A 14,461-nucleotide genomic window follows, 5' to 3' on the forward strand; every position below is an offset into this window, starting at 1 on the left:
TCCGTGTTGAGTTTATTGGTCAAATTGTCAGATCATTCTGAATGCAAAAATTACAAAAAGTCCAAAGTCATCCCAGCAGCTTGAAGGACAGCACGGACAGGTATAATCTCCACATAATGAGAACACTTCCTGCTTGAGCTTTTCTTTCTTCAGTTCATATACTAAATCAGTATCACGGTCAAACAATTAATTAAGCCTGTCAGCCGCTAACTTGGTTCTTCTAAATATGCTACATAGTAACACAAACAGGAACAAACTATTTTCATATCCGTATCATGGATGAGTAAGTCTTAACCCTTTAAAGGGCATTCACTGAAATACTTAGAAATTCAAATTCAACCATACAGTGTTAATGGAGTACATTAACACTGTATGGATGAAAATGTGAAATTCTAAGTGTTTCAAATTTTCAGCCATACAGTGTTAATGGAGTACATAATAAAACGTAATTACTTTTGTGACATTTTTCAAAATGTTTCATTTTCATGTAGAAAATAAAGGTCAGTGAAGTTACCATAGTTGGTTCCTTACCCTTCTGTAGTTAAAAAAACAGCCAAGAAGTGTATATATAAAAAAAAAAAAAAAAGAATACAAGAAAAATACATATATGGAGAAAGGAACATGTATTTTAGAACATTACAACATCACTGTCTAGAACATTACAACATGCACATTATAACTTTATACAACAGAAAGCCATTTGTTCATGGTACCTAATAAAGGAGTTACGCTCACTCTTCATGCAGAGGTGGACCTTTCAGGCCCTGCAGACCACATTTGACCTAAGAATGTTGCCTTTTCTGCTGCCGTACTTGCAGGTCTTGTGTTTGGCATATTTAGGGGAATGGAAGAGGCACAGCCTCAACCCACACAGCTTCATCTGGGGTGTACTATGATGTTGCCAGACAGCCTTAGGGACATCACCACTGGTGGTCAGGCTGTCATGAGCTTCTTCTGGAGCTAGATGTAGCTGACCTCTGGTTGCTGAGACCCCTGGACACCTTGATTCTTAAACGCAGCTGCAGTAATGTCATATAAGACCCACACTGTAAACATGCAATATTTCAAGAATAAAAAGCAGCTACACTGTTAGCACTATTTCTGAAAGGTACCGCTTTTTATATTTTAGATTTGTCTTCTGTTTGTTTTCAGGGAGAAGTCAAATAATTAGTTTACACGTGCAATGAATGCAGTAACAATCCTAAGCTTTGCCATTGGCTTGTGCAGTAGTCAAAGGGATGTCTGGCCCTCTGACAGGAACAAAACTATAATGTCCACGGGCGTTCCGCCTCTTGTGGCGAAGGAGCACGAGGAGGAAGAGGATGATGAGCAATACAGCGAGGGAAACCCAAATGGCTGGAAAAGGGATATAACTGGTTTTACCTGAAAGATAACCAAAATAAAACAACCTAAGAATACTTCTCAATTCTTGATGCATTCTGCAATTTAAACATGAGTTACCACTTCACTATAGAAATTAAATAAATTGATGACCTAATTCTCTGCACAGAATCAATAATCATACCTTTGACCAGCAGTGTGACAGATCTTGCCTTTCTCCCAAATTTATTTTCTCCAACACACACATAAACACCAGCATTGACGGAGGTGGCTCTGGTGATAGTGACAGTCCTCTGGCGCCCCTCGGTGGTCTCTTTTGAATTCCCAGCAGCTGCATAGATCCATTCAATGATAGCGGGAGGGTTACTGTCAGCACTGCAGCTTAAAGTAACATTCTCACCCAGGAGCACCTCCCTGCTTTCATTGCCTTCCTTGAACTCAGGGGCATCTGTGGGAAAAAATAAATTAACATAAAGACATAATGTTCAAAATTTACTTTCATCTCAAATGAGTTTCAAAATTGATGAATTTATGGTTCATTGTTGCAGAGATGTGTGGCAAGAACAAACAAACAAAAAGAACATAATAAATAAGTAGGTGGAAATCTTACAGAGAACAACAGCAGTGTAAGGTGCTGAGGTCACAGAAGGGGACAACTCTGGTCCTTTGGGTCCCAGCTGCAGCTCAGCCTCACATCTGAAAACTGATCCATTGTGATCTCTCTGAGCGGTGACTCTGAGACTAGAAGATTTATTTACTGGAGTCACACTGAATTCATCAAACGTTTCTGTGAATGCAGTTTCTTTGCCTTTGTACCACTTCACACTGAGATTCTGCACAGGAGCCACATTGTTGATATCACATTTCAGGTGATACTCTCTGCCCTCCAGTATGGAACTATGATCCACTGCAGAGACTGACACAGAGTCTGGAGGTTCTGTAAATAAAGAAAAGCAAAAATGAATTTAGGGAATCAAATGAAGATATATCTGACCAGTTAACATAAAATAAAAGAAGCACGCATACTTAAATATGTTAGTATTAAAATGTTATTGTTGACTGTGGGTACCACAGCAACATTTTAATTTGCACAAACATTTGAATCACCATGATTACAAACTGCTGGGCACTTTAAGGACTTGAAATCATTGCTGTATTACATCAAAAAAAAAAAAAAAAAAGTTCATGCTGTTTATAATACAATAATACAGTATACACATGAACTTACTATAAACAGTGATGACTGGGATCATGGAACACTGAGAATTATCATCCAGAGTAGCATAGCAAGAAGGACTTGGAGTCCACTCTTCAACTTTTTCGACCCTCCATGTGACAGCAGGAGGAGGTTCAAATCCCGTGCCTCCAAATGGAGCCTCCCAGCCCATTCCAACAACATATGTGGCTGATGTGCTGCAGTTGATTGAAACTGGATCTCCAAATCTCACAACAATTTCAGAAGGCGTCAGTGTGAGAGGGCAACCTGCCATTCACAAGCAGACATATTCACAGTTAGAGCTGATTTGGTGTAAAATAAGAAATAAGTCAACAGTATCCACTACATGATCCACAGGAATATTAGATGGAAGGTAAACCAGGATGTGTACCTCTTTCTTTGACATGAACATGAATTGTCTTAGTTATGTTTCCCAGATCATTGGTAGCTGTGCAGGTGCAGGTCACATTATGGTTCACTCCAGTGATGCTGAGACTGTTTGTGTTCTCCAACTGATTCACTCCATCACAAGTCCAGTGATAGACAGGAGGAGGGTTTCCCTCAGCTTCACAGCTCAAGGTGATATCAGTGCCCTCAAGTGTTGAAATGTCATGAGGATTATTTTCTGTGTTTAGCTCGGGAGCATCTGGAGAAACAAACACAGGCTTGTTATTCATTTGAATAGTTATATGGTCATATCTACACTGGTTTGACAGCATTTAATCTAAATCACATATGAAAATTGTGTAAACAGCAGGATGTTTACTCACAGTGTGCTGAAATACTGTATGGTTGAGAAATGACAGGAAGTTGTGGTCCATATGATGCAAAGTCCAGCTGAGCTTCACATCTGAACTGAACTTCATTTTCTTCTCTGCTGATGGTGACTCTCAGAACAGAGGACTCATTTACTGGTGTTTTGGTTGTGTCATTGAAAGACTGTGTCATGATGCTTTCATTGTTTTTGTACCAGCTAACAGTGAGGTGCTGAACAGGAGCAACATTGATGATGTCACACTTCAGTCTGTGCTGTGTCCTTGTGTACTGTTTGTATGCTGTGGCCTCCACAATGAGACTATGATCCAATTCAGGGATTGACACAGTGTCTGGATCTTCTGTAAATCAAGCAAAGCAAAACGACAAAAAAGAATCAGAAAATGGAACGTAAGCATGTTTGTTATTGTCATACGGTAAGAATGAGAAAAATGCATACATAAATATAACAACATTAAAAAGTTATCTTTTGTTGCTGGTACCAGAGTCACCTTTAATTTTCTACAGGAAAGTGTAAACATTTGGATCAGAGGAATTACTTACAGACTACTCTGCACCATCTTTTCAGAGCATTTAAAGATCAGTCAAGATAGATAGATAGATAGATAGATAGATAGATAGATAGATAGATAGATAGATAGATAGATAGATAGATAGATAGATAGATAGATAGATAGATAGATAGATAGATAGATAGATAGATAGATAGATAGATAGATAGATAGATAGATAGATAGATAGATAGATAGATAGATAGATAGATAGATAGATAGATAGATAGATAAATAGATAGACAGACAGAATGTCTATCTATCCATGAAACATTTTACTTTATGCACTGTATTATCAGGAGTACTAATACAGTATACACATGTACTTACTATAAACAGTGATGACTGGGATCATGGAACACTGAGAATTATCATCCAGAGTAGCATAGCAGGAAGGACTTGGAGTCCACTCTTCAACTTTTTCGACCCTCCATGTGACAGCAGGAGGAGGTTCAAATCCCGTGCCTCCAAATGGAGCCTCCCAGCCCATTCCAACAACATATGTGGCTGATGTGCTGCAGTTGATTGAAACTGGATCTCCAAATCTCACAACAATTTCAGAAGGCGTCAGTGTGAGAGGGCAACCTGCCATTCACAAGCAGACATATTCACAGTTAGAGCTGATTTGGTGTAAAATAAGAAATAAGTCAACAGTATCCACTACATGATCCACAGGAATATTAGATGGAAGGTAAACCAGGATGTGTACCTCTTTCTTTGACATGAACATGAATTGTCTTAGTTATGTTTCCCAGATCATTGGTAGCTGTGCAGGTGCAGGTCACATTATGGTTCACTCCAGTGATGCTGAGACTGTTTGTGTTCTCCAACTGATTCACTCCATCACAAGTCCAGTGATAGACAGGAGGAGGGTTTCCCTCAGCTTCACAGCTCAAGGTGATATCAGTGCCCTCAAGTGTTGAAATGTCATGAGGACTATTTTTTGTGTTCAGCTCAGGAGCATCTGGAGAAACAAACACAGGCTTGTTATTCATTTGAATAGTTATATGGTCATACCTACACTGATCTTGGCAGCATTTAATCTAAATCACATATGAAAACAGTGTGTAAACAGCAGGATGTTTACTCACAGTGTGCTGAAATACTGTATGTTTGAGAAATGACAGGAAGTTGTGGTCCATATGATCCAAAGTCCAGCTGAGCTTCACATCTGAACTGAACTTCATTTTCTTCTCTGCTGATGGTGACTCTCAGAACAGAGGACTCATTTACTGGTGTTTTGGTTGTGTCATTGAAAGACTGTGTCATGATGCTTTCATTGTTTTTGTACCAGCTAACAGTGAGGTGCTGAACAGGAGCAACATTGATGATGTCACACTGCAGTCTGTACTGTGTCCTTGTGTACTGTTTGTATGCTGTGGCCTCCACAATGAGACTATGATCCAATTCAGGGATTGACACAGTGTCTGGACCTTCTGTAAATCAAGCAAAGCAAAAAAGAAATAAATAAACAATAATAAATAAAATCATGCTCATATCTATACTAATATGGACTGGGTAATGTTTTAGGAATCAAATGATGCCACATTGTTTGATGGAAATGAAAATGATCAACCTACACAAGGTTGAATTTAAGAAACTCCAAAAATCAAAGTTTAAAAAAATTATGGAGCAGGCTAGTCCAATTTTCTAATATTTCATTGTATTTCATGGTGTTCTGAGGGATCTCCTCTGAGATCTGGACCAGAGCATTAATGAAATCCTGTCTGAGGTACGAGTAGGCAGCATCAGATGGATCGAAACATAATGTCCCAGAGGTGTTCTGTTGGATTTAGGTCAGGCAAATGTGGGGCACAGCCAATGGTATCAGTTCCTTCATCCTCCAGGAACTGCCTGCATAATCTCATCAATTGAAGCTGGACATAATCATGCACCACAAGGATCCCATAATGCACTGCACCAGGGTCTGACAATGGGTCCAAAGATTTCATCCCATTATCTAATGGCACTCAAGGTGTCATTGCCTAGCCTGTAGAAGTCTGTGCATCCCTGCATGGATTTGCCTCCCCAGACCATCACTGACCCACCAACTAACTCGTCATGCTGAATGATACTACAGGCAGCATGACGTTTTCCAGGGCTTCTCCACACCCTTTCACATCTGCCACATGTGCTCAGGATCAATCTGCTCTCATCTTGGAAAGCACAGGGTGCCGGTGGTGAACCTCTCAATTCGAGTATTCTACGGCAAATGCCAATCAGGTTCCACGGTGCTGGGCAGTGAGCAAAGGACCCACTAGAGGACTTCAGGCCTTCAGGCCACCCTCATGAAGTCTGTTTCTGATTATTTGAACAGAGATATTCACACCAGTGGCCTGCTGGAGGTCATTTTGCAGGGCTTTGGCAGTGCTCATCCTGTTACTGCTTGCACAAAGTAGCAGATACAAGTCCTGCTGATGGGTTAAGAACCTTCTATGGCCTTGGCCAGCTCTCCTAGAGTAACTGCCTGTCTCCTGGAGTCTCCTCCATGTTCCTGAGACGGTGCTGGGAGACACAGCAAACCTTCTGGCACATAGTGACGTGCCATCCTGGAGGAGTTGGATTACCAATACAACCTCTGTAGGGTCAAGTTATTTCTTCATGCTACCAGTACTGACAATTACCCTGGCCAAATGCAAAACTACTGAAAAAAGTCAGAAAAGATCATGAGGGGAAAATGTCACTGGCCTCCACCTGTAAAACTATTCCTGTTTTGGGTGTTGTCTCGTTGTATCCCCTTTAGTGCACCTGTTGGTAATTACATTAACACCAAAGCAGCTAAAACTGATGAACACCCCCCTCTGCTACCTAACGGAGCAGATCAATATCCCAAAAGTTTAACTGCCTTGATGCTATCGTCTGATTGAAAAATGTTCCTATGTTCCTTTTTTTCTACAGCAGTGTATGAAAAAAAAAGCTTTTACTTCATGCACTGTACTATCAGGAGTACTAATACAGTAATGCAGTATGGAGATGTACTTACTATAAACAGTGATGACTGGACTTATGGAACACTGGGAATGATCATCCAGAGTAGCAGAGCAGGAAGGACTTGGAGTCCACTCTTCCACTTTTTCAGTGCTCCATGTGACAGCAGGAGGAGGTTCAAATCCCGTGCCTCCAAATGGAGCCTCCCAGCCCATTCCAACAACATATGTGGCTGATGTGCTGCAGTTGATTGAAACTGGATCTCCAAATCTCACAACAATTTCAGAAGGCGTCAGTGTGAGAGGGCAACCTGCCATTCACAAGCAGACATATTCACAGTTAGAGCTGATTTGGTGTAAAATAAGAAATAAGTCAACAGTATCCACTACATGACCCACAGGAATATTAGATGGAAGGTAAACCAGGATGTGTACCTCTTTCTTTGACATGAACATGAATTGTCTTAGTTATGTTTCCCAGATCATTGGTAGCTGTGCAGGTGCAGGTCACATTATGGTTCACTCCAGTGATGCTGAGACTGTTTGTGTTCTCCAACTGATTCACTCCATCACAAGTCCAGTGATAGACAGGAGGAGGGTTTCCCTCAGCTTCACAGCTCAAGGTGATATTAGTGCCCTCAAGTGTTGAAATGTCATGAGGATTATTTGTTGTGTTCAGTTCAGGAGCATCTGGAGATAAAACAGATTTTTATTCATTTTCATAACTTCACAATAGATAGCTAAACCGAGAAGAACTTTTGTTTAATCTAAGCTAAAACTTAAATTAAAATAATGTTCTGTTTAGGTGTAAACAGCAGGATGTTTACTCACAGTGCGCGGAAACACTGTGGGTTTGAGAAATGACAGGAAGTTGGGGTACATCTGGTCCAAAGTCCAGCTGAGCTTCACATCTGAACTGAACTTCATTTTCTTCTCTGCTGATGGTGACTCTCAGAACAGAGGACTCATTTACTGGTGTTTTGGTTGTGTCATTGAAAGACTGTGTCATGATGCTTTCATTGTTTTTGTACCAGCTAACAGTGAGGTGCTGAACAGGAGCAACATTGATGATGTCACACTGCAGTCTGTACTGTGTTTCTTCTCCCATCACATTTACATGCTGTGCAGAAAGAACAACTTCTGGATTCTCTGGCAAACAACATTAGATTAAAAAGTTAGTTAAATATGTCCATAATTAATAATGTTCTCAGGATTGTATGATATTAATTTTTCTAAATTAAACTTACTAAATAGAATAACTTTAAGTTTCCTGCTACATTCATAAGACTCTGTTAATTTTATTTTACACTCGGCCTTCACATCCCAGTCTGACAGTGGCACTGAGTAGGAGATTAAAGGTTCTTCTTTTTCGATGGGAGAGCTTTCATTTCCAACTGTCCAGTACATCCCATTATGATCATCAATTTCACTGGTACAGTTTACAGAGACAGGATTTCCTCCATATTCTTCTATAATCCTACGTGGGTGCAGAATAAGACGGCTGTCCTCTATTGTGCATGTGCTGCCAGCATCTGTGAATAGATAACATTAGTTGTTTCATTAGGTTTTCATTCTCCCTACTTTAGATTTTTCAGAATAAATGTTCATTTTAAACACTACAAAATAAAACCAAAAAGCATTTGTAACATAGAGTACAATGCAGCATATTACATCAAACAATCAAAATGTGATTGAAGTGCTCATCAGCTTTAATTCAGTGAGTATTGCAAAAACTTTGCATTAAGAGTTTTTGTAAATTTTCATTTTCAGAGTAGCAAATTTAACTGAACAATTGACTGACGAGCAGTTTCGTGACCTGGTGAGGCTCAAAGAAATGGCAGTGCAGGTGAGAGAGGCCATCTTTACCCTGAAAAACTAAAATCAATCAGAGAGTCATGAAAAAAATAAAGAGTGCAAATCATTCTTAAAAAGACAGAAAGTACTGACCAGCTCAGCAACTCCAAAAGGCCTGACAGAAGGCAGCTGACCAAATCAAAAACACACAAGGAGGTAGACGTATCATTGTTAACTTGTACAATCAATCCCACACCTTGATGAATGGAAATACAGAGGGATTGCAACAAGGTGCGCAAAAAAAATTTTTGAATGGATGAAACCAAGAAAAACGTGTGAAGTATAGGCATTGACTGCAAAGGATTTCATCCGAGTATTAAGAAAAATACTTGTATTTAATTATATTCGAGCCTCTGAGGGGAACTGCGTATAAAAATGTTTGAATTAAAGCTGAAAGTCTACATTTCAGTCACATATTGATCCTCAAATTTAGCACCCTCTGGCAAAAATGTGCATGCACCAAAAGAGCTGCTATTAAATCATCATATATCAAATTTTTTTTCTCCTTTTTTTTCATAAATTACTTAATCAGCTTCAGCCCTGATCAAAATGATCAAATATTCAATCATTTTCAGGATTTTAACCCTTTAAATGCCAGTTTAATTATTTGAATTATTGCATTTTTTTAAATACAAAAACGTTCTTATTTTCCATACAATAAATAGTGTTTTTTGCAGTGATAAGAGTCTTGGATATGATGAAGATTAGCAATAAGACAATGATCCAAAAAACTCCAGCAAACATACAACAGAATGATCGAAAAAGAAAAGAATCGAGTTGTTGTTTGAGATCAGAACATGATTAAAATGAAGTGACTGAACTTTAAGAGAGCTACACATAGACTAATGCCCTCAGTGCTCAATGAACTAAAGCAGCAGTGTAAATAAGAGTGGGCCCAAATATCCTCCACAGCAATGTGAGAAACAGAAAATTATTACTGCAAGTCACTGCTGCTAACGGTGGTTTGAAACGCTACTGAAACATGGAGTCAAATTAGTTTTTCACAAGACTGAAGAATCCTCTGAAAACGTTTCACTAAACAGCCGCTGCAACAGATAACTCAAAACGGAAGCATGCCCCAGAAAAAGCAATTATCTCTCACGGTTGAAAGGTAATTTCTTTTATTGTTTTAAATATCATCAGTACCTCATTAAAAGTGGAGTATTTTAAAAAAACATTATCATATAAACTTTATTAGTTTTAGTTTGCTTTTTTGCAGTAACATGTTGAGATATCGAAAGTAATGCCAGTGAGAAACTAAGATTTAACTTAAAGTTTCATTCCTAACAAGTGAATGAAATAATATACAACTTTTCACATATACACAGATGTTTGTTTGTAGCAGGTTTGCATCATTATCACTCACCGCACAGTGAAAGGATGAGCATGAGGAAGCTCAGCATTCTGACAGGCCACATGTTTGCCCAGCACGCAGCATGCAGGAGGAATGAGGCGGATGGAAGAAGTGAGGCGTGTTTCAGGATCGTTCAGATGCCGTCCAGCTTCAGGACCCGGGTTAGATGAACATCAGGTCGACATTGTACCTACTTATGATGACCTCCTGACACCATGACAGTTGCACAGGCAGATGAAAGTACAGAGGAAATTCAGCGCTGCTGTGTACAGGAAACTGTGCAGTCAGCCCTTTGTGGTGTAACGGTAGCTCGTAGATTTCCGTCCTCTCATATTTTGTGCAATCTTTCACTTCATCTTTTCACAAATTGCTTTTTTAAATATCCACAGAGGAGAGAACAAAACTGGTGTGATTTTACCTAGAAATATAAATTCTGTTAGAAAATTGCAAGAGTCACTTTGTCAGTTTAGTGCATTTTAGTCATCATCCCGTTATTCACAGTTGATGGACGTCACAGACTGGGTTAATTTTAAAATAATGTTTTTATTAAACACAGAGATACTGTCAAAGCTTGCTTTATTCTCTCTACACATAAGTGCCAGGGGAGGGAGTCCCCTGCATTGCTGTGATATTGTCCCAACTGCAGTCAATATCAGTCACTCTCTGGTTCCACATAGAAGCTGTGATACTCAGCAAACACCTGCTGACCACACCAGTCCTCCAGGGTCACCCACAACTTATACTGGGCCTGTCTGATCAACCAGTATAAGTGTTCCAGAACAAACCTATACTTTTTTCTAGGTTCCCAAAGCCTTGCTGTAACACTGTACACTAGTTTAATAATCTTAAGTTATATGAGTACATCATGGCAGCATCTAGACAGTGTAGCTCTAACCTTCTAAGACTCAGCAATTAATTGTTGACCTCTGTGAGGCACATGAGTCCTTTACATCAAGCTTCCTTCGTGATATTTATTTCTTTCTGTACTGTCAAGAGGACATCCTGGTGATGTCTAATGATGCCACATTTGTTGGGGTTGTGGTTAACAGAACGCAGTCACTTTCTTTTTAAAATGGCGGGTATTGCAGCTTCTGCATTTTATGGAAACAAGGGAGGTTAATTGATAAATGTTTTTAAGTTATTATTTTTCTGTTGCTAAAAATCTAATTGCTTCTTCAGTGTGAGAGTCTTAAATTTATTTTAGGGCGATTCCCAAAATGTACAACAATGTTAACCCTATCAAAACAAAACTTTTATTCAGTGCCCTTTTTAATGGATAGCAGGTCTTTCTACCTCTCATTTTCAGCCTCGGCCCATACATCAGGAGGCAGAGGGCTGAAGGAGGCAGAAAGGATTTTATTCAGCAGTGCGGGAGTCAGAAACTTCAGGAGATATGAGGTGGAGCCTATCCTAGCTGTCATAGGGTGAGAGGCAGAGTACACCCTGTACAGGTTGCCAGCTAGTTGGCCCAGCCTGTCACAGGGCTAACACAGAGAGACAGGCAACCATTCACACCTAATTTAGAATCACCAGTTAACCTAACCACAGTAATTGCATGGCTTTGGCCTGTGGGAGGAACCAGAGTAGCCAGAACAAACCCACACAGACACAGGGAGATTCAAACCCAGACCTTCTAGCTGTGAGGCAGCGGTGCTAACCACGTCGCCACTGTGCTGACCCATGTAAGAAAAGTAATATGCAAATATACTGTATCATTATATTACAACATATAATATTTTGAAATTCAGAAATGTTAAGTATAAACATTAATGTATTTTTTTAAAGCTCATTGACTGATAGTGAAGATATCATGGGCAATACCTCTCAGTTGGGGTTATTAAGCAATTAAAAATTTTATTATAAAACTTTGAAATGGGGGCATGGAAGGATTTATGTTGAGACAAACTCATTTTTACAGACTTTAAATCATCCAAAGGGCATAGGAAACCACAGCAGAATGCAGCTTACACAGGGCTCTGAAATTCAGTTTTGACATCAGGAAGATCACAGATTTTCTGCAGCTTCATTTTAATAACTCTTCTCCCAGGACATGTTTAGTGTTTTGTGCCATAGTGGTGAGATGGACATGGGAATCTACACACACAAAAATGTATACAAAAAGGAAACTTTTCTACACCAAGTGATAAGCCCTAATAGTCTGTCATGACAGGCACACTCGCACAGCCAAAGATGTACCACACGCTTTCTCTCACGCTCTCTTGCTCTCATTAGACATTTGGGGAAGTGTTGAGTGACACAGCCTGCACAGTTTTATGGTCTGCTGCATATCCTGTAGTTTGTCATTGCAAGTTCAAGAGACAAAATGAAAGGAACACGTTGAAAACAGGTCAGATTTCAATGGGGGAAAAAATCAAGCGAGGGTTGATGCTGCTCTGTTTGCCTGCATATTGGAGGATGAGTTGATGTGGATGGCTGTGTGTGAATCTATAGCATGTGGCCATTACAGTATGTATGACAGATGTGACATGAGCACACAACTGCTGGTCAATAGGGCTAATCCACACCTTCCCTCAAAACCCACACAAATTACCATGAATCCCAAATGTCATAGGGCGAGAGGAAGGCTACACCCTGTACAGGTCGCCAGCCTGTCACAGAAAGAGAGACAACCATTCACACCTATGGGAAATTTAGAATCATCAGTTAACCTAAGCCCACTAAGCACATTGGCCCCAGCCAAGGTGGATTCAAACCTAGGACCTTCTTGCTGTGCTAACCACCGTGCCACCATGCTGCCACGGGACTATGATCCTTAAAGTATTTTTTAAAGTACCTGGATCATCACTGCCTCATCTGACCCTGAGTCTACTCCTGGTAGGACATACCTGGAATGTTATGGGCTCAAGTAAATATATTCATTTACATTACAAATCATCCTACCCCTGCTCTCATCCAGTGGTGTTGGTCCTTGTACTAACAGTACTACTTTTGTACTTCTAAGGCCATTTGACTTTTCATGTTGTTTCATGTTATTCGCTTCCTCCCTCAGCTTGGATTAATTAAGAAACTGTATTATGGACATCCAGACAATAACATAATAACCACTGAGATAGATGATACACTCACCCAAAGCTCTGTGCCCAGCTCAATGTTCAGTTTGCTGGCCAAACTGTCAAACTATTCAGAAAACGAAAAACTTTTCCAAAGTTATCCCAGCAGCTCGGAGGACAGCCACGGTGAGCATAATCCCAGCTCTGCCTTTTCTTTTTTCAGTACATACACTAAATATTATGGTCAAACTATTAATTAGGACTGACAACCATAAGACTGGTTCTTCTAATTATGTTACATAGCCACAAAATCAAGAACAAATTAGTTTCATTATCCGCATGATGGACAAATACAAATAAGTCTTAAAGGGACTGAGCCCTGAAGCACATACAGCCAAGAGACTGTGCTTCATCTTGACAGCCTGCACCGGTTAAAGATACTTTTGCTCAACCTGTGTTCTTCTCACAAGTGTTCTGCAGGCAACAAGCTTCGGGAATTCTGTGCATCTCAGACTTCCCAGACTTAAAAATGATGCAAATATGCGACTAACCGTTTGATTCAATCAACCAGCCAAGATAGCGCCTGCATTCCCCCAATGCCTGTTAGTGCATATTCGCTACGGACCTAGGAACCTTTGACAAGCACTTGTTTCTACTGGGATCGCAAAGTGGCGGATTTATTTCGTGTTTACGCACGAGGATTACTCTGTTATGGGCTCGACACACGGGGAGCGACAAACGACAGCGACGAATGGGTCGCATCGCCACTGGGGTGAAACCGAACACACGGGACGCGAAAGCGACGGCAGCTTTGCGAATCGCGCTCTTACGTCACTCGTCTCCAAGAAATGTGATTGGTTATGAAACTGGAGGGATTTAGACATTTTCAAAGCAGTCCGTGTCAGACACGGGAATAAAGATGAGGAGTCTGAAGATTTTATTGGAACTGACAGAAATCTTGCTGTTAAGTCTCCTCTACAAAAGAAAAAGACAACCTCGCGTTCATCCTATATTAGCACAAAAGTCCTCTCTATCCGTCTGTTTAACGTTAGTCTTGCACCAACACGTTCTCATATGGCTGCCTTTTATGTTTAACTCGATAATCACTGCGTGAAGTGTCATATAATATAGGAAAGTCAAACACAGCTAAAACGATGCTTTCCTTCATGCTGAAAGTGGTTGCAAACTGCAGTGTGTAGCATACTCTTCGCTCATTGGTCAGTCAATGAAACTCTTGCTGATTGGTTTAGTGCCACGCGACAGCGACAAAAGTAGAACATTTTCCAACTTTGTTGTGTCGCGTCGCCTGGTCGCGTGTGCACGTCTACGTGTACGAGCTCGAAATTTCACATGCACGAACGTCGCCGGTCGCTTAGCTGGAGGAGGGCAAGCGATTGTCGCCTCATCGCACAAGCTCCATAGGAAATGAATGG

The 14,461-nt window shown here is 40.3% G+C and overlaps 1 protein-coding gene across 1 annotated transcript in view; it reads right to left on the minus strand.

Annotated features, from left to right (window-relative positions):
- LOC115785179 (hemicentin-1-like) overlaps positions 1-14,461 on the minus strand; it is a 26,176-nt gene continuing 11,715 nt past the window's right edge. Inside the window, exons 15-29 of the mRNA XM_030736671.1 lie at positions 13,105-13,155; positions 10,030-10,150; positions 8,057-8,341; positions 7,641-7,958; positions 7,245-7,499; positions 6,866-7,120; positions 4,974-5,318; positions 4,592-4,846; positions 4,213-4,467; positions 3,328-3,672; positions 2,949-3,203; positions 2,570-2,824; positions 1,952-2,278; positions 1,526-1,789; positions 1-1,383 (exon numbers count right to left, since the gene is read on the minus strand). Of these exons, the coding sequence (XP_030592531.1) occupies positions 1,202-1,383; positions 1,526-1,789; positions 1,952-2,278; positions 2,570-2,824; positions 2,949-3,203; positions 3,328-3,672; positions 4,213-4,467; positions 4,592-4,846; positions 4,974-5,318; positions 6,866-7,120; positions 7,245-7,499; positions 7,641-7,958; positions 8,057-8,341; positions 10,030-10,150; positions 13,105-13,155 (3,768 nt within the window). The 3' untranslated portion in view covers positions 1-1,201. The remainder of the gene's footprint in view (positions 1,384-1,525; positions 1,790-1,951; positions 2,279-2,569; positions 2,825-2,948; positions 3,204-3,327; positions 3,673-4,212; positions 4,468-4,591; positions 4,847-4,973; positions 5,319-6,865; positions 7,121-7,244; positions 7,500-7,640; positions 7,959-8,056; positions 8,342-10,029; positions 10,151-13,104; positions 13,156-14,461) is intronic.

Source organism: Archocentrus centrarchus, chromosome 8 (genome assembly GCF_007364275.1).
Source record: "Archocentrus centrarchus isolate MPI-CPG fArcCen1 chromosome 8, fArcCen1, whole genome shotgun sequence".
NCBI lineage: Eukaryota > Metazoa > Chordata > Actinopteri > Cichliformes > Cichlidae > Archocentrus > Archocentrus centrarchus.